General features: G+C 38.7%; 1 protein-coding gene across 1 annotated transcript; it reads left to right on the top strand.

The window, feature by feature from the left end:
• The first annotated feature begins 200 nt into the window (after nt 1–200).
• On the top strand, nt 201–21,359 carry LOC139714496 (uncharacterized). Its single transcript, XM_071626198.1, has 18 exons — nt 201–362; nt 577–768; nt 2,112–2,221; nt 2,952–3,059; nt 4,139–4,243; nt 5,604–5,757; nt 6,752–6,918; nt 7,619–7,767; nt 8,450–8,606; nt 8,916–9,070; nt 13,874–14,000; nt 15,093–15,302; nt 15,628–15,806; nt 16,644–16,771; nt 17,258–17,447; nt 18,359–18,473; nt 19,021–19,140; nt 20,949–21,359. Exons 1-18 carry the CDS (start codon nt 263–265, stop codon nt 21,357–21,359), a joined length of 2,877 nt encoding a protein of 958 aa, XP_071482299.1. The 5' UTR covers nt 201–262.
• Nucleotides 21,360–22,101: the final 742 nt, after the last annotated feature.

The raw sequence follows: 22,101 nt of genomic DNA, 5'->3' as shown, positions 1-22,101 counted from the left end.
ACCAGCTTTTCATATAAATGTTTTTTTTAACATACCAATATCTTATTGGTTGTACTAAAACATATGCGTAAGAAGGTTGCTTTACTTTTTGTTTGAAATAATAATTAACAAAAAAAGAGAAAAAAAAATTATTCGTAATAGAAATACTTATGGTACTGATAGTAGAGCGGTTTTTTTTTATATTGCGCTTTGCAACTATTAAACGAATATTTTAAACCTCGATTTCTTTGAATGTCTTCAAATCTTTCTGAACAGACACCTAATGCCTCCGAGGGCGAACAGCAAGATAATTCGGGCCAGGGGGATGTTTCCCGGAGCGACGGTGGGCAGAGGATTGGATTGGAAGTGGTCGGAGCAAGACGGTGGGGATAAATTGATTTCTTGATAAATTTACGTTCCTTGGATGAAATGATGGCACTAAGAAAATTATATTCTTATATCTCAATATGATTATATCAATTTTGCACACATAGGAAAATAAATGTCAGCGTGTATTCTTCACGGATGTGTGTGTGTGTGTATGAGTGTGCATTTTTGAAGAAACAGATAATTTTGGCCCCTCAACAAACGCAACAGGTGGACTTGGCAAAACTGGGGTTGCAGTGAAGCAACGGAACTGGGCGAACTCTGGGCGCAGCGCCTTGGTGGTTCGATGGAACGCAGGTGGATCGTACGAGTACCGTGTTGGGCACGACGGGAAAGTTGATTTGAAGTGCCTGAAAGCAGCTGATGGGGGACCGTACTACAAGGAACACCTCCCGAAATTCGGTGAATTTTGATTTGATTTTTTTTTCTATTTTCTCATCATGAAGTTCGATGCTCTCTACATTTCTTAAATTTAGATGAGGCACAAATCCAAAATTACATTGAAAATCTCAATCTGATAGATTTAGAAGTCAATCAAATTTTCTAGTCTAATTTCGGATTTGTCCCTAACCACAATCTCCTAGATTGAATTGCAAGCTGAGGAATTTAGAGAGCAATGAAGTCGATAAAGATTTGAGAAGCCCTCTTCACATAAAAACCCACACAGTCATATCTTTCTCTCTATGTTTAGTTTACGTTTAGTTTAGTTTATTTTATTTCTTCATTTAAGTGTAACGCATTAAGCGTCGGGATAGAAATGTTTTACTTTAAGGAAAGTATTTAAGTGTGGAAAAAGTCTAAACAATAAACAACGCTTTGTATTTTCTCCAGTTTGTTACTGCATCATTGAACATGATAGAATTGCATAATATTACATGCATATCTCAGGAAAAGACAAACGGCTCAGTATTCACACGTTATAGTGATAACCGTGTTTATTAGAAAGAAAAAAAAAGAAAGAGTTCTCTGTAAAGAAATAATATTACATGAAACACAGCACATTTTATAAAATAGTTCAAATAGTGAGGAACATGTACATCAACAGAGGGTATATGCTGAGGAAAAATATACAGATTTGCCGTAGAATTTAGGATTGTTTGTATAGGTACTATACCATGTTTATTGTGCGGCTAACGAGAAGAATCGTGCATCATACTGTATAGATGTCAGTAGGTAAATATACTCACCTAACGCTTTAATTACATTTTACAAAACCGGCCTCTGCATGTGCCTTTATTGTCCTCCATGGGTATACGCCACAAAAATATTTACACTTATTAGAATAATTCAGTCCAAGTATTGAAACATGTTTTTGAATGCCTAATACTTTTTTTTTTTAAGTAGGCCCATATACAGAAAATAATGTCTAGATACGAGAATAAGAGGAGGATGTACTGATTTTGGTACAATGTTGTATTCATGAAAATAGAGAAAACCTGTAGTAATGTGGATGTACATTTGAAGAGTTTGTTCGCAAAAACCGATAAGTCCATTTTTGAAGATTTTGAAGTACGGTTTCGGTCATAAAGTACAAAATGATACCTTTTAAATGACATATTGGTCCCTACATATAAAGGTACATTTTTGAAGTTATGGTCAAAAGAAGCAAATATTTTCTTATTATTCTCTTGATTTTTCCTGACCTTTAATCGCAAATATCTCCATTTGGCAAATATGGACTATCGGTTTTTGCGAACAAACTCTTCATTTGTATAATCTATTTCTACATCCTTCCGAAATGGCAGGAGAGGTGAATACCCTGGAAGAGGGAGACAGAGTTGTTGTAAAACTTGACAAAGGGATCGTTCAACAGTTGCAGGAGAATCACGGAGGATGGGTCTCAAAAATGGAAAAGGTTGGTATAGCAGATAGCGGTATCCTTATATACCATACAATACCCATCTACACACACATGTCAAATATAATTATTTGGGAATACGGTAAATCGGAGACGAACACGTTGGTAGAATCTACATTTATATACATTACTAAAAAAGGATACAAATTCACTGATATACCTTTTTTGTAGATCTGTAGTAAAGCATATTATGATTAAGACTACGTATCATGCAGTATGTGCGGCAGTGGCACATTTTTGTTTGTCTCCTTGAAATACGTGTTTACATCATAATAACATTATTATATCATTTTAGATATTTATGATATGCGTTATAATGTAACATGTACTAATGATGTAAGGCCTGATTATACTTTATGCATTATATACACACATGCACGCACGCGGATTATATACAATAATATTATCAGTATTAAGCGAATGTGTACATGTTCAATTCCTTTAAATTTGGTGTTGCTCGTGGTATTTTGTTTTTTCAATCTGTATCTCAAATTCTCATAAAACTCGAAGTAAACTCATTCTTACTTTGAATTCCGATTCCTAAGTGTTTCAATGTTAACAAGTTCAACCCAGTTTTGTGTGTTTTTTAAACTTCGCAAATAGATATAGAAATTACATTTTAAGTTTACCATTCATCTGTATTAACGAAAAGACAATTCATAATAAAGTGGATTTCTGGGCATTAATATTAATAACAATGTATTCTTATCTTTCCGTGAATTTTAAGTACCTCGGGAAAGTTGGGAAATTGGCACACATCTACCCTACTGGAGACCTAAAAATCAGGTATTCCGACAGCCAAACATGGACGTTCTCTCCTACCTGCGTCACGAAGGTATTCTTACTATATTATTCATTATAAATACAGCATAATTTGATTTTATTTTTGCTATTATTATTCATTATATATCATGATGTCCTGACGACTTCATTTATTAACTTTCCTCTCACTTTCTGTGGTACTATGAAAGCAAGATATCATTCAGATAGGTGAAGGTTCAGGTGCGAGTTGGACTATTGATATTATACGATTGATAGGTGGCTACCACATTGGACTCAAAGTGTTATTGTGATGAAAAAAAATATCTATGTGTATACAATGTATTAATTTTTACAATTCTTATTTGAACAGCAGGCAATTCATGTTCCTTAACAATTAAAAACAAGTGTTTTATCTTCAGCAGCAAATCGATGACGACTTTACCTGAAAGAAAATGTTTCGGTACCTTTGATGTCAAATAACCATGGTGGTGATAGAGATTTTTCTAGTAGGCCTAATAACCCCCCCCCCCCCCAAAAAAAAAAACAAACAAAACAAAACAAAAAACAAAAAACAAAAAACAAAAACAAAACAAAAACAAAAACAAAAACAAAACAAAAACAACAACAACAACAACAACAACAACCAAAAACTGAAGAGTTTCAATGCACAATAACGGAGGGGAATACTGGAAGGAAAAAAAAGAAAAGAAAAAAAATGAAGCATATACATGTAGGACGTTTTGCTCCAGTATTCGGGGTTTCAGTCCGTAATTATGTTGAGAATTTACCACACAGTAAGCTGTACCACCACTGCCTATATTTCATGCCTTTACCCATAAAAGTTTTACTCTTTCAAAATGCTATCCCCAAGCCGTGCTACTTTCCCATTTCAACTCGCAAATTTCTTCCAAACTTTAATTTGCAACTCAATCACTACGCTAACTATCATTCAACATTTTGTCTTTTCATGGTATTTTTACATTATCTTTACTTAAGGTGTATACGTATTATTTTAATCAGACATAATTTATACAAACTTGATTAATATTATCACATCACAGTGTTGTAAACGTCAAATATCAACTGTCAACGGAAGAGGATTATATATTGTGAATAATATTTTGGTATTTTTGTGTGTGTTTCTTCCTATAGCTACAAACCTTCAAAGCTGGGGACAAGGTTCGCATCCTGTCTGATCAATCAAAGGTCAAAGCGCTACAGGTTTTCCACGGAGGTTGGGCGGAAGGAATGTCTAGGGTGAGAACACTTCAATCAGAATGTTGAATGGTGATGAAAAAAAAAATCCGTTTTTAGAAAACTCTGATATTATTTCTCATGATTCGCCAAGCTTCCCTGTGACAAAGTTTAGTGGATTAATCTGGGGCGTAGAGAAAAGCATAAAGGCTGGAATAGAGTGATGAAATTTTGTCTATTCTGTCTCTTCTGTTTTTTTTTTCATGCATGTTTGTTGAATACATTGCAATCCGTTTATGCAGTATACTATAGAAACTTGGAAATAACTTTGGATTCTTTATGTATTTGACGGTAGTTAAGGTCAGGGTGACATCTATCAGTTTCTGGTTGATTAGGATAGCTCGATGACAATACTGCCCTACTTTGGCAAAAGGAAGCAAGTGACATCGAGTACAAATGCTACAAATGAAGAAAATATGTTTTTGGGTATAGGCCCTTCAGCATGGAAATTTGTGATGAGAAATAATGTCGGTATTCGTGCAAGTCATATGGTGATGCATTTATGACAACTGGAAGAATTTTGATGTTCCCATAGAAACTCATTATTATGTAACTTGCTTCCTTTTGCCAAAGTATTATAGATTTGTAGCGAACTGAAAAATCTGGCAAAAGGAAACATTTGACAATTATTATCATAATGAGTATGTTACTTGCTTCCTTTTGCCACAGTATTATAAATTTGTAGCAAACATAAAAAATAAGCAAAAGGAAGCAAGTAACAATCATATCATAGGGATGTCACTTGCTTCATTTTGCCGAAGTATTTTAGATTGTGTGGAAATATGAATGATTTGCCAAAAGAAAGCAAATGACAATCATTTAACTTGCTTCCTTTTACCAAATAGTCTTAGATTTTTAGCAAACAGAAAAAAAATGGGCAAAAGGAAGCAAATGACAATCATATTATGAGTATGTTACTTGCTTCCTTTTGCCACCCGAATAGCCCAGAAATGGGCCAAAATTGTAACTTTTGGATTTTTTATTTAAATAGAGCATGCCTCAAATATGCCAAGTCAATAAAAAAATCAATATCCATATAAATCTCACTTGCTTCCTTTTGCCAAAGTAAGGCAGAATAATTCTACAATCAGGCGTTTGCTCCTCGTGTCAACCATTGCGAAATGTGACCGCTGAAAAGCCAAACAGATGATAACTGCTTCCCTTAGGCCTATATTGTTATTCTGGGTGCTTCAATTTTGTTTCTGTCCTGTCTGATCTGTTGTACTCCTTTCAGGGGTTTCTTTGATCTTGGGGGATAAGTGAAATTTCTGTTACCATCTATGATAGTGACGGAGAAGTTACAGAAGGAAAGAGGCATTATAATGAAACGACTGCTCGGTCTGATCCTTTTCTTTATGCACAGGCTATTGGAAAGGAAGGGCGAGTTCTTTTCTTGGATGCTGATGGTGACGTGAAAGTGAACGTTGGGGGCACCTTCTGGACCTTTAACCCTGACTGCTTAATTCCTGCTGAACAAGAACATGGAGTAGATGGGTTATTTGAACAGAGTGGTGACGGTACGTATAGCTAACAATAATCATTACCGAGTAATAGAAAAGCAAAGAGTAGTTCTGAATTGCCCGAAAATTTACATGGAAAGGGAGGCATGACACGGGTGTCATAATTATGATGGACCACATACAATAGGAGTATACCCGTTTGATATAAATAAAAGTCAAAATACGTAGTTAACCTCAAAGCAAAATTGTGTAAGAAGCTGTTTACAAAATTTCGACCACCATGTTACATGTATGCTCCGTAGATGCTTATTGACTTTCTGTACGCAAATTAAGATGTAACTCATGTTATTATATGACAGATGCATTGTATAATTGATAAAAATGATGATAATTCTTGAAAATATGTAAACTACTTGTACAAGGTTATGGAAATTTCAGAAAATTGATGTACAAGTGTATTTGAAGAAAAAATGGCTAACAGAGAAGAGAATCAATCAGATCAAATCAAATCAAATCAAACAAAATATACCTCAGAGCCTTGCTTCGTAAGACTCAATGTACGTCTTACTTTTATTTTTCAGACACGGCAGTAGACCAATATTATACAGTTTCCCCCACTGTAACAAAGAATTGCTGCTTGAAATGGGAGGTGATAGGGAAAGGGGAGGATGCAGCTTTCATACATAGGGTATTGTGGTTGACTAGTATTTCAGTTGTCTATTCATATTATCAGGCATATTCTCAAAGCATTTATAGTATAATTATTAAAAAGTAAAATAAAAACAATAGTCCATTACACATTTGTTATAATGACAGTCTTATCACACCTCGCACCAAATAATCATAAAAATGTACATCAAATAACTTTTGTTATTTGACAGGATATGTTTATCCACTATTTGAAAATTGTATTTTCTTTTGTTTCACGATATCATTTTAGTTAATTTTTCATTGTGTGGACTATAGTTTCGGTACCTATGAATGGATCTATAATTCAAAGCTTACCTATATGAACCGATGTTGATCTTTGTGATTTAATTTTGTCTTTCAGAGGCGGTTGTTCAGCTCCTAAAGCAACTCCTTGATCCATTGGGACTTGTTGATAGTGAAGTATTCCGTGGTGTGACGACAGCAGCACTATCAAAGATGATTTTCGAGGCCGCCGCAAAGGGAGATGTTGGAGAAGTGAGGGAGCTAATCGCTCGGGACAAGTCTTTGGTACAGCATGCGTTGCTTTTTTCATTACATTGTAGTGTCATAATAATATTGTCGATACGTACGTGAATCCGATCAGAACACCAAAATATTCATTTTTTATTATTCCTCCGACAATGAAGTTTGTGTCCAGATAGATCAAGAAGAACATGATTAATAAAATAATTCAGTCTACCGTGATAAATAACATGGCAAACCATGATGATTATGCGAAAATTGAAGGCACAGCAAAGTGCTTCAAACGTGTCGTATACTGTAAAAATGAAAACTTCTTAAAAAAGAATAACCGATTTGATAAAACCTTCGATAAAACTTTTAAATGGTTACAAACTATAATAATAATCTCCTGAAAAAAGGCGGGTTATATTAAAAGACTTCAAATCTAAATACATTCAATATTGAATTATGACAATTAATATGATTATCGGTGACACATGTTTATGAAACAATCATCAGGATAATAATCATACTGGCACCAACTATTGAATAGATGAAATTTGGCCATGAAATTTTAGGGTGAGAAAAAAAGCTTGACCGAATTTTGCCGTAAAATAAACTGAGTTGGCAGTTAATACATTATCGGCAGTCTGAACATTATCCGGAATTCTATTTTTTTAAACAAATTCATTTCCAGCTACTGTGTAATAGTCACGTCAGAGGTTTTGCATTGTATATTCATTTATTTTTTTGTTTTGTTCGCCAGGTGAACGTTGAAGTCCAGGGTAACAGACCTCTTGATGTGGCGAGCTATAAAGGTCATCTTGCGGTCGTCGATCTCTTGGTAAGAAATGGCGCCAAGCTTGATGTGACGGACAAAGACGGGGACACAGCGCTTTGTAACGCGGTCTATCAGTGAGTTTATTTTCTTTGTCTAGCTTTTACTATTTATCCATTGAGAACTCTTTTCTTGAATTAAAGGGACATTCCAGACGATTTTCATAATTTCACATCATGTAGTACATAGATCGTCAACTCCATGTATAGATTTGTGGAATTTATTGTGGTTCTTGAGCAGAGAAACAATAGTTTGAAAAACCTTAAACAGATTACATTGAACAAGGATGATGACATAGGAGGCTCGCATATTTCAGAGATGTAGCAGTGTAATTCCAGTACAATACCGCTTGCTTGCGAGTTCACCAGTGTATAATCTATGCATGCATTCTTCTTTTGTTCTGCTTCCTTGAGCCCCACTGCCCAACTCATGCATTCTAATGGTGACTCTGCCATGTCATCATCCTTGTTCAGTGCAATTTGTTCTAAATTTTGAAAATATTCTTATTCTTCATCCCAATTATCACAAATTCTGAAACTCTGTCCTCAGTATAATTGATTTATAGTTGTTCAAACATAAAAATCTGAAAATCATCCGGAGGTCTCCTTTAAGACGCTTTGTTAGTATTTACCCGGATTTGATTTGCTGCGATTCTTCGCTTTGAAGATGCATTTGTGATCGGGAATCAAATAGTCAATGATTATGATTTGATTTGCACAGTTTGACGTGTTTCCCCCTTTTTTCCGGTTTGCATCACAGGAATGAGACCAAAATAGTCGAATACTTGTTAAAGAAGGGAGCAAAAGCGAACATTGTCAACAACAGTATGAGAAGTGCACTACACATAGCTGTGGCCAAGAACGGCACTGACTGCGTCAAACTCCTTCTCCAGTACGGCTGTGACCCAAACCTGAAGGTTAATCTCTCTTCTTTGTTACATTTCAGTTGTTGATATAATATCGTTCGACATAATACATATATCATAATTACGCGCGAACAGTCTAAGATAAATCAAGACTTTCATGATTATTCAAAAAATAATCTTTGTTTTCATATAACACACCTAGTGTATTGACCAGAATGTGTTAGAATATCTTATGAATTTTGTTACACAGCTGCTCTTTGAACTTTGCTAAGCATAATAGGTAATAAAAGGAAGGTGATAGAAACTTACCTCTGAATAATTGATATGTGAATTTCACCTGTTTTTATGTAATGCATACAGGACAAAGTAGGTGACACCGCCCTGCATGACGCCATTCGAAAGAAAGCAAACGATATGATCGAGCTTCTTATCAGTGCCAAGAAAAGTGACCTCACTGTCACGAACAAGAAGGGGTTCAATCCCCTCCACTTCGCTGCACGCCTGGATAACGCCTTGTAAGTTCGTCATTTCCTCGCAACGAGTATTTGGGTGCTATGATAGCCTGGCACACTACACCCACACAAGATAACTGGTGAATGATGCCGACCTCTTGTAGTTAAACTTCTTAATTGCTTACTTCGGTGTGCACTTGCACTGTCTCATCCCAAGTATATAGTACAAATATGTACTAGATTTTTGCCTTTTTTTTCTAGTTCGATTTTACACAGCAAATGCTACACTGAGAAAAGTGATTTAATTTCTCATCGAAACGTTTGCAGTGAAAGTGCATATACAGTGGCGGATCCAGAGGGGGCGCAACAGGCGCACACCGCTTCCCCTTATTTTTCGGTAAATACAAAAGAAAAAAAATAACCCGGAAACAAAAAAATGAAATGAAACCCGGATTTGGCACCAGAAATGTTACAGAATTCCTGGATGCGCTCCTGATGTATGCATGATACTTTTTTTTTGATCATGCGAATATTCAAAGAAAATTTAGAACTGTTCCAATCTACATGTTAGAAAGAGTATTTTACAGCGAAATCATCTATCATTATTATTATCATTATTATTATTATCATCATCATCGTTGTTCATGTAGTGTACTAGTAGGTTCCTACTAATCCAAATGTCAAAATTGCAACAAGTAAAATAGATACCAAAATACAAAAAGGAATTAAAATGAATGACATATTTCAAATTATGCATTGTAAGCCATGATGGCCGATTTGGACTTATGTCTTTGATATCCTTTCTGAGGAAACAATCGGAGATGACAATATCCTTTCCCTGAAATCTTATCTTATTTTTCTTATATTATGTATAATTTTACACATTCATACCGGGATTTGCGTAGAATTGCGTAGTGTTGCGTACAGTGACTACGCAACTATACGCTGTTAGTACGCAACTCTACGTAGCAGTACGTCGAGGGACACAAAATAGGTATTCAACATTTTCCCCCAAAATAAAGAAAATTAAAAATTGACATTTTTATTCATGTCGGCGTACATCTCACATACATGTACCTATACTGCGTCCCACCGTGTACTGTTATACAAATGATGCACAGGATAGAGTGCGTTAGTGAAGGTGCGGCGCACTCGAGAGTATTGACAATGGTGCAACATGCACTCGGCGCACACTAACGCCACGAAATAATCCTGTGCATCATTTGTTTTATAAAATGGGCCGAAAACTAACAGCATTTTTCACGTACCTTTGTGGGTCAATACCAATCAGCTACATGTAGCACTCGCTCAAGAGTCAAGATGTCCGAAGATGTTCGACCCAGGGCCAAACATTTACGCACGTCGCACTCTGAAATCCCGCACATATAAGTACTGTACGTATAAGAGTATACGTACGCCACATGTTATGCACAAGTAAGGCCGGCCGGCAGCCCGAACTAGAAGTTGTTTACCGGATTGACAGCGCGTATAGTAGCGCGCGACGCACTTGTAACAACTGATTGAGTGCGCACTGCTAGTGTAAACATTGTGACGTCAGGCCGTGCATGTTAGTGAGAAATTAATGCACGCACACGCGACTCATTTCAGCGCTTCCAATTGGCTACATTCTTGAACCCATTTTATAATACGTAAAATTGCATACTAACAGCGTATAGTTGCATAGTGTGGAAACACCCAGACACCGGGCTCTGCGTAGAGTTGCATAGTGTTGCCTGCAGTTACTACGCGACACTACACAACTACTGAGTATACGCTGTGACATATGGAAAACTTGCGCGCATTTGCTCCGGAGCGAGAGCACCGGTGCTTATAACACGTGAAAAGACGCGTCATATCCCCCTCCTTTGGGACAAAAATAGCTCTGCACAAAAAACATGGCTATGAATTCAAAACCCTCGCACTCCAAATGAAACTAGAATGTACCCTCTTTCTACTCTGTGTATTTCCCCAAAAATAGGTTTGGGGAAATTAGGGCACTTTTCCCCTGAAATTCTGCTTCAAATCACCAAATCTTGAGTTTGTCTATGGCGGCGTACCCAAAATAAGCCATAATTTTCGGACATGCCCATATAAATCACAGGCTGTACCACGGAAGCTTAGTGGAATTTTTTACCCTCGCACTTCAAAATGAAGTAGAATGTTTGGGCTCTTCAGTGATGTATAACTTGTTTTGATTGGTCAGAGAGAAATTAGGGCACTTTTCTTGTCAAATCAAAGAATGTTTTACAAAACTGCTTGTGACTTTCCTAAAGCGTGCGAGCTTTTGTGCTGTCCATTGTACACAATTCCCCTAATGCTTACGGACAACGGACGAGTGTGCGTAAACAAACAATTGTGTTTGTGCTGTGAAACGAAGGCGGGAGAGTTCAAGTTATTCACAATTTTCGCTGGATATCATGCTTTTTGAATCGTTTTTCGTCCACATTATAACAGATTAGTCTTTATTGATATTCTGACAATCCTGCAGAGTGTATTGCCACTTCTTTCAGAGCTAAATATTGCCAAATTCAAGGATCATCATGCGTATTTTGCTCTGCAGAGATGACTTGAGGTTGCAACAAGCCGTGCTTGAACAGACCATGGTTCAGTCCCATTAAATCAACAGGGGTTAGTGAACCCATTATGTAGATACTGTACGCGTTGGTGTGTGTGCTCGTGAATGATCAACTTGTGTGGTGAAATGGAAATGCCGTTGTAGGAAATCTAGATTCCCGGTACTAAAAATACTAATATCATTTCATTATTAGCTGTCGGATAAAAAAAAATGGCTTCCATGTTCATGCATGCATTTCTTCTAAGGCGTATTCTGTCCCTCCAGTAAGCACACGCACGGTTCTCCCGATTCCCGTACAATGGACGAGTCCGCTCCTTCCCATATTATGCTCGAGTGCACTCGGCTGTTGGCTCTCGGCGACTACGTGCACTCTGGTCTGTCAACCCTAAATGCGCGAAATCGTGCGAAAGTTTTCCATATGGTACGCAAATCTACGCAACATTACGCAGTGGGACTCAAAATAGGTACGCGAGATGTAGGCCTACACAAAAAAAAAAAAGAAAAAGATAAGAAAGTAAATACTTTCATTTATTCATGTATTTATTTTTCTTTTGCGTACATCGTGCGTACCTATTTTGCGTCCCTCGGCGTACTGTTACGTAGAGTTTTGTCCCTCAGCGGACTGTTACGTAGAGTCGTGTATGGAAGCAGGAGTCCGTCAAAAACATGGATATACGACGCGTAGCAATTCGAATTACTACGCGACGTAAATGAATACGTCGTGTCGTTATTCGAATTACTACGCGTCGTAATTCGAATTACTACGCGACGTAATTATTTACGTCGCGTAGTAATTCGAATTGCTACGCGACGTAATTCCGAATTACTGCTCAACGACTTAACGTCACGACATTAAATGAATTAGTGTCATGTTGTAATTCCTAATGCTACGCAACGTAAATAATTACGCCGCGTAGTAATTCCAATTACGACGCGACGCAAATAATTACGTAGTGTTGTAAATAATTACAACGCGACGTAATTCCGAATTACTGCTCAACGACTAACGCAGCGAATTAACGTAGCGACGTTAAATCAACCAATGAAATCGTTCGTTATTTGCTCAGTGATGCATCACGGTGCACGTGCCAAAGGGCTAGACACTCATTTCCTACAGCATGTTTGTCAGTACAGAGTACTTGGTTAGCTGGTATACCTTGAATACATATATTTCTGATGCAATGTAGGCCCGATAATTTAGGTTATAAACATTTCATAGGATTGTACTGTCAACGAAATGGCATATCATATGGCTCGCTCTAGAGCAGGGAGGTGGAAAGGAACTTCCACTACCCTGCTGTATATATAGTCAGCTCCGGTTTTCACCAGCACGCAGTGAGCGGATTGCATGTGCTTCACTACCTGTTTTTCACACGCTATTACGAACGATCCCATTGGTTGATTTAACGTCGCTACGTTAATTCGCTGCGTTAGTCGTTGAGCAGTAATTCGGAATTACGTCGTGTTGTAATTATTTACAACACAGCGTAATTATTTGCGTCGCGTCGTAATTGGAATTACTACGCGACGTAATTATTTACGTTGTGTAGCACTGGGAATATTACAACATGACACTAATTCATTTTATGTCGTGACGTTAAGTCGTTGAGTAGTAATTCGGAATTACGTCGCGTAGCAATTCGAATCACTACGCGACGTAAATAATTACGTCGCGTAGTAATTCGAATTACGACGCGACGTATTTATTTACGTCGCGTAGTAATTCGAATTGCTACGCGACGTATATCCATGTTTTTGACGGGCTCCTGCTTCCATAGTCGTGTACTCACAGCGTAGTGTTGCGTAGTCATCAGGGAGTTTTCCCAAGCACGACGCGGCCGTGTGTAAAATTTGCTTCTGGGCATGATCAAATCCGAGAAACGTCCCGGCCTGAGGAAAACGAGTACGGTACTCGGTCAAAATAGCGTTCGGTCGCGATGCTGGGCACGAGTGAGCCAGCCAGTCAGCCAATCAGCGATCCTGTTCCCACGCTTCCGTCCTGTACAGGAAAGCGAAACTGCTTAGATATGGGGACGGGAGTCCGAGTACGGGGACTGTCACAGCTGATTGCTTCCGCGTAATCTTGGTCTTCACGTCGTGTAGCGAAAACTCCCTATCGCACGCAAGACGACGCAACACTACGCAACACTACGCAACTCTACGCAAAACCCTGTGTGAAACAACCTTTTAATGTTCAACCTTCAGAGTCTTTGACAAACCTAGTAGGCCTATCTATCATTTTCAATGTGACGGGAAAGTGACTTGATCGGGATTCGCTCTCATGTTTTCAGCGCGACGAGGAAGATTCTTGCTAAGAAGCGCTCCCTGGTTGATATCCGGAAAGAAGATGGATACTCGGCACTTCACCTCGCGGCTTTAAACGACCATCGCAACATCGTCCAGATACTTGTCACAGAGGTTAGATTTAGCAACAGTTCTTACGCTATGATATAGAACATCCTGTCTGCTTGTAAAGACCATTACCAATACCCAATCTATTCGAGTGGCACATAATTTTCTACAAGCTTGTCTTGTACTTGGATCTCTCTTTTCAAAAAATTAAATAATAACTTTGAAGTACATGTATATTTTTATAAGGCCTACGGGTATGAAACACTTTTGTATTGACTCTGATTTGTTGTAATTGTTGTATCTGAAAGAGACTTGATATTTGAAATAAGATATGAAATCGAATGAAATGCAATGCAGTGGACAAGATGTGCTGACTCTGTCTGTCTGTCTGTCTGTCTCTCTCTCTCTCTGTCTCTCTCTCTCTCTATATATATATATGATATATAATTATATAGTGTGTGTGTATATAATGCCCAAAAAGGTGAATGTCGATGTTGGCATGCATGTCATAGGGGGCTTGAATGAATAAAAGGACACAGTCATCTACCAGTGAATATAGTGCTTAGTAAACACAGCCCGTGGCTATATAGCTGTTAATGCAAACTGTGAATTTGTTTCCTTTTGAATTGTGCTTAAAATGGTGATTTAGGGAATATAAGTGCGCATGCGACAGCGACTCACTTTCCTTTCCTTTCCGCAATGGCTGTATTAGCTGGCGAGAGAGGATCTACATTGCTGCATTCGTGCGACGATAGATGGAGCTGGCGAGAGAGGATCACTGCATCAATGATCACCAACGGGCAGTGACGTCCATGGCAGAACAGAGAGAGAAGTGCGCATGCGAGAGGAATACTTCTGAACTAATTTGACATCATTATTACGTTGCCCTATCTGCCAAAGCAACTATAATCACAATCATTTTTTTTTTTTTTGGGGGGGGGGGGGGGGGACGTAGTTTCAACAACTTCAAATTTAAGACCAGCTATGGTGCAGCTATTATCCAGCCATCTTGTCAGAAGGACGATGAAATGTGATGTGTGAGTGTGTGTGTGTGTGTGCTTGGGTATATCTTTTGCCTGAATAAAATGATTTTTTAAAGGTTTATTGTTCGTTTCAATTCAAGTGGAAGCTGCGAGGATGATTCTTTTTCTAACGCAGGGGCAATGTGCCATCGACTTGTACAATGACGAGCACCAGACTGCTCTAGTGCTCGCTATTCTCCATGGCCACCCCCTCGTCGTAGAAGACCTCGTCGACCACGGCGCTGATGTCAACACCTGTGATGGCGATGGCGACACGTGTTTGCACCTGGCTATAATGAAACATCGGCAAGGCCAGGGGGTACCTGATACGCAGGCTCTTAGGAAGGTGAGTGCCACCAGTGTAATCCCAGTGCTGGGGACATGGAATCGATGGGAGGGGGCGGCAAAAACAAAACAAAACCGAAAAAAAAGAAGGAAAAAGAAGGAAGAATACTATATAGTAGGCCCTACTCATAAATTCCCTCGGGTTTTACATTTTTGTTTTCAGTCGAACGGAGAGGACATTAGCCCAATTGGTCCCAGGGGGCCTTTGCTCCGGTAACCAATAAAATGTCTTCATTATAATGGATGAGATTCCACCACTTTACATTCAAGAAAGATATAATGAATTCTGTGCTATTTTGGGTTTATCTTTTTTTTTTAAACTATAGTTCCGTCATAAGTACAGAGACAATGGAATCACAACGCCACTGACTGCTTTAATGTGCTACCTGGTGCAGCAGGGCGCCGATGTCGAGAAAACGAACCTGAAGAAGCGAACCCCTCTCTCCTATCTCAAAGAAGTAGCAATTCGAAAAGTTTTGGAACACATCGCTCGTAAAAGGGAAAGGTAATGCTGATTTCTTTTTTTTTTTGCTTGCGCATTTGTTTACGTTGTCTTATCAGTTTTCCTTTGTTATACACTGTGAGGGGCGGATCACGGAATTCTGTAAAGGGGGGGGGGGGGGCGGGGCGTGACTAATATTTCTGGTGCCACTTCCGTGACTCATTTCATTTTTTCTTTTTATTTCCTTTGTTTTTAACGAAAAATAAGGGGGGGGGGCGTGCGCCAGTTGCACCCCCCTCTGGATCCGCCACTGACTGTTATTTCAATTTGTCTGCCTGCATTGGGTAAATGCAGTGGCGTAGAATACATATTCATATTTTGTAGTAATTGCTGCATATACAAATTACATTTGCTTCAATAGTGGTGTCAATACAAGAACCATATTATTCTTTACGTTTCAAACAAACACCGTTTCTCCCGCGCTTCCAAATTCGGTCGCCCATTTCTGAATATAGTTATCAATATCCATTCAGCCAACGGCATTGGCAAGTCTACAACATTAGATCTGCAGGGAAGGGTGAATAATATTATTCTTTCCGATCACTGAATCGAAAGAAACGGCATTGCTGTTCAGACTGAATTGTGTTTCATGTGAGGCCCGAGGGTCATAGTGATTTTGATTGCTTTTTTCCAACCCGGCTCCTTCGGGAAGCTCAACAGGGAAAGCCTGACACTTTGTTTTCTTGTGTTTTGTTTGTTTATTCTGTTTCTCTGTTATCACTTGTATTGTTTTGCAAATGCCGAATAAATAATAGTAATAGTAATAGTAATAATAATAATGATGATAATAATAATAATAATAGTAATAATGATAATAATAATAATTCTCTCTCTCTGAAGACCCGAATCAGGCGACAGTTCCATGCTAGAAGTGGGAAAGGCTGCAGGAAGCGGAGGAGGAGGAGATGACCAATTTGGCAACCAAACAGGGGAGGGCTTGCCGCAGTCACCAGTACAACCCTCGCATGGTAAACCTGGCTTAATATCCAATGAATCTGCAGAAATTCTAGCAATGACAAAGACATTTACTAAGCAAATGTCTCTTAACATGATAAATGTTTTCAAAGCCCTCAGAGTTTTATTTTATACAAGAGTAGGTTCGTATTTTACAAGAATTCATTTGCAAGTTCGGTTTCTTCTTGATCATTGTGAAGAGAAAAACAAAAAACTACGTAAAAAGTGAAATGAACAACACTAAGCCTTTCGGGAGATTTGCTACATAAAACTAGTTGCATTTAGTCTCAGTAACGCTATCCACAACGATACCTATTGCTACGAATATTGCCGCTAGTACAGAGAAGACTACTTACACTTGATTGTCTGGAAGCATCCATTGACAGTGCATACGCTATTTCATGCATTCTTAGATTATAAACCTGTCATCATAATATCAAGTTATGCCCTGGAATTCTGTACATACTCAATTCTACTGTGTTACCTTTGGTCGTCCAAAGGCGAGTCGTTTACAGGCGTCCACAAGATTGAAGATCCGAACAAGGATTTGGAGCAGGGAGAGGTGATAGGCAGGGGAGGCTTTGGAGAGGTGCGCAAGGGACGGTGGAGAGGTACGGAAGTGGCCATCAAAATCATGTGCTCTGAAGGAAGTCGCCAGGACGTCGTAGAGTCTGAAGTGTCCATTCACAAGTGAGTTTGGGTGAAAAACAAAAGTTTACATAAAACAAGAACGTGCTTGTACTCACCAGAATACTCAACAGAGTAATGGCGCGTTTACATCGAGCACGCGGTACGGGCAGTGGTTTGCTATGGTACGCCTGAAGAAACCATGTCTGGTTCCGTTAAAAAGAATGAATTCGATACAAAATAACCCAAAATATTATTCGTATGTCACAGTTAAGACCAGCAAAATCAGCAGAAGAAGGTTAATTTTGTAACAAAATTATTAGCGGGGAAGTGATATTGTAACAAAACCAGACATGGCAAAAACCCCGTTCAGTGATCCGTGATTTGGTGTAAACGCAGCTTAACGAGGTCAGAGCAGGAAAAATGTTGTTTAAAGCCACACGGACCACGGACTCAAGAGGACGCTGTTTGGGGCATGATGATCGCCGCCATCTTCACGGCGAAGATCAACAATGAATTTAAAGCTTTTTAGATTGGCAATCAAAGTCGATCGCTGGCGCATATAGCAAACACTGTCTTTTTGCGGGTACAAGAGTCAGTGACAATTCGCTCATATGCATGTATTATGTTCACATAGACGACGACGTTGAGATTGACATTATTTCGACCATATGCAACAACGCCCTCTTGAACTATGTTTCCCTTCATTTATATCTCTATCTTTTTATACATTATTGACATTTTACTTACATTGCAATGCTTTTATGTATACGTAGTAGTAATGAACGGTGAGGGGATTGTATCATGCAAGTTCGCTCTTAGTAGCCCTTAATTTTATTTTGATTTCTACTTTTTTAATGAAACAAAATAAGTTTCTATGAAATATACGATTTTCACTGTTGCAAATTTCATATACATTCTTTAGAAGTGAAATTAGAAAAAAAAAGTGCAAATATCTGTGTTTTCTGTTCCAGACGGGCCATTCATCCCAACATTGTCCAGTTGATGGCGGTCGGTCACAAACTAAACCAGGCTGTTCTCGTGATGCAGCTGATCCGTGGGAAGAACCTCATGGAAGTCATATTTGAAGTAAGTGCGCAAGAGCCATTTGTATGGTAAGGCCGTCACAAGTCATGAGCACTCAGTTTCTTCTATAGGCATCCAAGTCAAGTTTATTTTCATTATCTACAATGCAATTTTTTTACTGCTCTTTGATTTTATACACTGATCTCAACGTGTGACAACCATAAAAATATATATATATATATATTCATAGAAAACCTAATAATCCATGATACACATTACATCAGACAAGGCAATGGATAATAAAGATTTTTTTTTTCCTTTCTAGATTCTTTCAGAAACACTTTCAAATGAATGAAACAAAGGGACGAATGAAGATATAATATGCTGCTTACCTTGGTTAAACCTTACTTCTTCAACACAACGGAAAGGAAATGATCCTAGCTTTTCTCGCCAACAAAGCAACTCAAGAGATGAAGCTAAAGTCAATAGCATAATTCTTTCTAGGCCTGCTCTTACAACATATAGAGTTAGATATATAATTTTATTTATTTTGTGATCATTCCATGTCGACATCACGGTGGTACCCACATGGCACGCTTCCTCCTCGCAGGATGGCAACCCGCTCTCATTCGAGCAGAGGGTCCGAGTGTCCAGTGAACTCTTGTCCGCTGTGACGTATCTCCATCACTGCAAAATACTTCATCTCGACATAAAGCCAGGCAATGTCATTGTGAGTGCATTCTTTTCACCTAGACAGATCGATAAAAATTCGTCTCCAAGATGAGCATACTGCCACAATATTCTCGACTGCCTGAGTGAAAGTCACCCAGGTCTAAAATCTCACAGAGTTCTATAGAAATTCGATGAGAAGTTCTTATTGGTTTCTATTTGTTTCTGTTGGTTTTGTTGGTTCTAACTGGTCTTTCAATTGGAAACAATGGATACTCCACCCAGAAGTAGGCCTGCAGCAGGTAGGCCAACTTGCTTATGTAAACACCATTAATAATCCAATAGAAAACCCATAGACTTCAAACCAACAGGATGTCCAAAAGGTCTTATTGGTCCTATTGGTTTATTGATTTTTTGTTGGTTTCAGGGAACCCATGCAGTGTAGGAGCCAAAAGTATGCTCTATTGGTCCAATTGATTTCTACTATAGTTGCCTATTGGAACCAACAAAAGCTAACCTATAGAGAAATATTCAGTCGCAGTATTCAAAATCCAATACGACTGCTTTGGAAAACCAGTAAGACATGATCGTGTTGTCTTCTGTAATTTCTTTTTATTGATAGGCCTATGTCAGGGGTGGATCCAGGAATTCTGTAAAGGGGGGGGGGGGGCGTGACTAATATTTCTGGTCCCACTTCCGGGTTTCATTTCATTGTTTTTTACGAAAAATAAAGGGGGGGGGGGGGGCGTGCGCCGGTTGCGCCCCCCTCTGGATCCGAAACCGTATATGCAGGTTTCCTATTGGAACTAGTAGATCCTAATGGAACATTAGTAAACATGGTAATTATGTGCTCCCACCATTGCCCACAAGCACCAACAGAAAAACAACAGACTATTTCAGCTGCAGAACCTGATAACTGTCCTTTTGGTTTCCACTGGAGTTTCTATTGAAATTCTCCCACAACACCAATAGGACCAATAGAGGATCATAATTGGTCCTATTGATCCTTTTGGTTCTTATAGGATTCCTACATAGAAATCAACCAACTTGAATATTCTTGAAGATTTCATTTTTGTTTTGTTTTTTTTTTTTTTTTACAACGGCATCCTTGAACACACCACTGTCCAACTGCATTCTTTTGATGGCGGTGGCGCTTTCTATTGAAGTCCTTTCAATGAATAAACCTATAAGAGGACGCTCTTTTCCTTCCTTTTTAATTGGATTCCTACATTCTATTGAAAGCAATTTCCATGTTTGTGTAGAGTCTCATAATCATTACAAGTTTTACAAAGATGGCGAAGCAGCATGTTTTGTTTCCTCATAAGATGCTGCAAAAAAAAAAAAAAAAAAAAACTTGTGGACGGGAATCTTTCAAAGTACGATTCTACAATTTAATCTTATCCATATTGAGGAAATGCTAATGATTTTCTAACCATGAAGACAATGTGCAGCCACTGCGCAGAGGTTTATAAATGTCAGGTAGAAGTCAAGGATTTTGGTTGTACTGGCAATTTTCATTACAGTACTATTTTTCCTCTAAGTTATGATATGTTTATTGATGGTAATTTGTACACTGATTTGTGTGCGAGTTTCTAAATTTTCATCACTTGTTTTATTGGTTCACTAGGATTTCTCAACATGATAATTATGTCCAACATAAGTTGCTATATTGGTTCCTATGGTAGACCTATACGGAAATTCTATTAAGGGCTTCCCTATCACTGCCTATACTACATAGAAAGCGATAGGCTTTAATGTTTCTATGGGATCAATAGCCTTCAGCCATACACCTTGCAAAGGCATCTTCCCTTTTGCCTTTCTTTGTAACTTTGCTTCATTATCCGAAATCTTAATATTTCCTCTCTCTAGCTCGAAACTGCGACCTCCAGGCCTTACTTGTGTGACCTTGGTCTAGCTCACATCAAGACACGCTCCGCTATGTCCTCTACGGTCATCGGGGCGCGCGGAACGCGCAGCTACATGCCTCCGGAAGCAATCATCACGGATGAGAGAGGGAACATGAAAGTGACATCGGCCAGTGATGTGTGGTCTCTAGCTTGTACCCTTCTGGAGCTGTTCACTAGTAAACCTCTGTGGCCCGATATGACTCCCATGGGCCTTATTTTTAAATTCATGAGTGATGACGTAACCCCGTCAGAAGTCAAAGGCAAAAATCTGGACGATCGAGTTAAGGCTATCATCTCACCATGCTTCAAGAAAGACCCAACCGAAAGACCCACTGTCGACATAATGATGCAGGGGTTTAGTGGATTAGGTTAACCAGATGAATGCCGCTTTGTCAGGTAGCCCTGGTAAGCTACTACTTCAAATTTGTTATGCCCACCAGACTTTTGTGAACATTGTTCATTTCCTTCAAGACATCACTATCATCGCACATAAGATGGATGGCGCGTATGTGAGAGGAAAAGAAAAGTTATCAAACATTATCATTACATTGTTGTGCACCACCTAATTCCTGCAATGGTTTACATAAACATCAAAACAAATGGCAGAATTTCCACGTATACATAACTCCCTGTAAATTCGATTCTGCTCCAACGCTGATAGGTAATTCAGTGTAAGTCAGGGTATAGCTGTCTCATTTAGGGGCATTAGAATGATGTAATGCCCCATTTGAAAAAGATATTTAGAGCGCTTTTAATTCTGTCGAGCAGACGAATTGGCTCCGAACAATGCTAAAGCGCTCTCATGTAAACACCTTCTCGAGGCTAGGTTTAGGATTGCTCGCTATGAAGCATTCTGAACTGTGTATACACAATGCACAAACCTGTTACGTGCGTTATGAGCTCTCCGGAAGTGGTGTGCGGTGAGCACTGCATAATTATGCATGCTCGGAAGTTCTCACCCTCCCAAATGTTACCAGGATAGTTACGCCTTTTTCACATTCTTCTTGTGTGTGCTGTCGGTAGGCGGTGACTCTTTGTATGAACAAACTCAAAGGGGCATTTAGGACAAAGTGCATTAGGAAAACTCCTGTGCCCAACTTAGTGTATAAATGGGG

The sequence above is a fragment of the Diadema antillarum genome, unplaced genomic scaffold (assembly GCF_040938485.1).
Source record: "Diadema antillarum isolate AM-2024a unplaced genomic scaffold, OU_Dant_1.0 seq00002297_RagTag, whole genome shotgun sequence".
Classification (NCBI taxonomy): domain Eukaryota; kingdom Metazoa; phylum Echinodermata; class Echinoidea; order Diadematoida; family Diadematidae; genus Diadema; species Diadema antillarum.
Note: the sequence above shows the minus strand (reverse complement) of the source record. Positions and strands in the feature narration are given on the sequence as shown.

Bases quoted from the DNA above. Each gene is read 5' to 3' on its own strand.
- LOC139714496 (XM_071626198.1), top strand. From the start codon at position 263: ATGCCTCCGAGGGCGAACAGCAAGATAATTCGGGCCAGGGGGATGTTT. The intron at 9,071-13,873 runs GTAAGTTCGTCA...TCATGTTTTCAG, and splicing joins GCACGCCTGGATAACGCCTT to CGCGACGAGGAAGATTCTTG. The intron at 17,448-18,358 runs GTGAGTTTGGGT...TTTCTGTTCCAG, and splicing joins TCTGAAGTGTCCATTCACAA to ACGGGCCATTCATCCCAACA.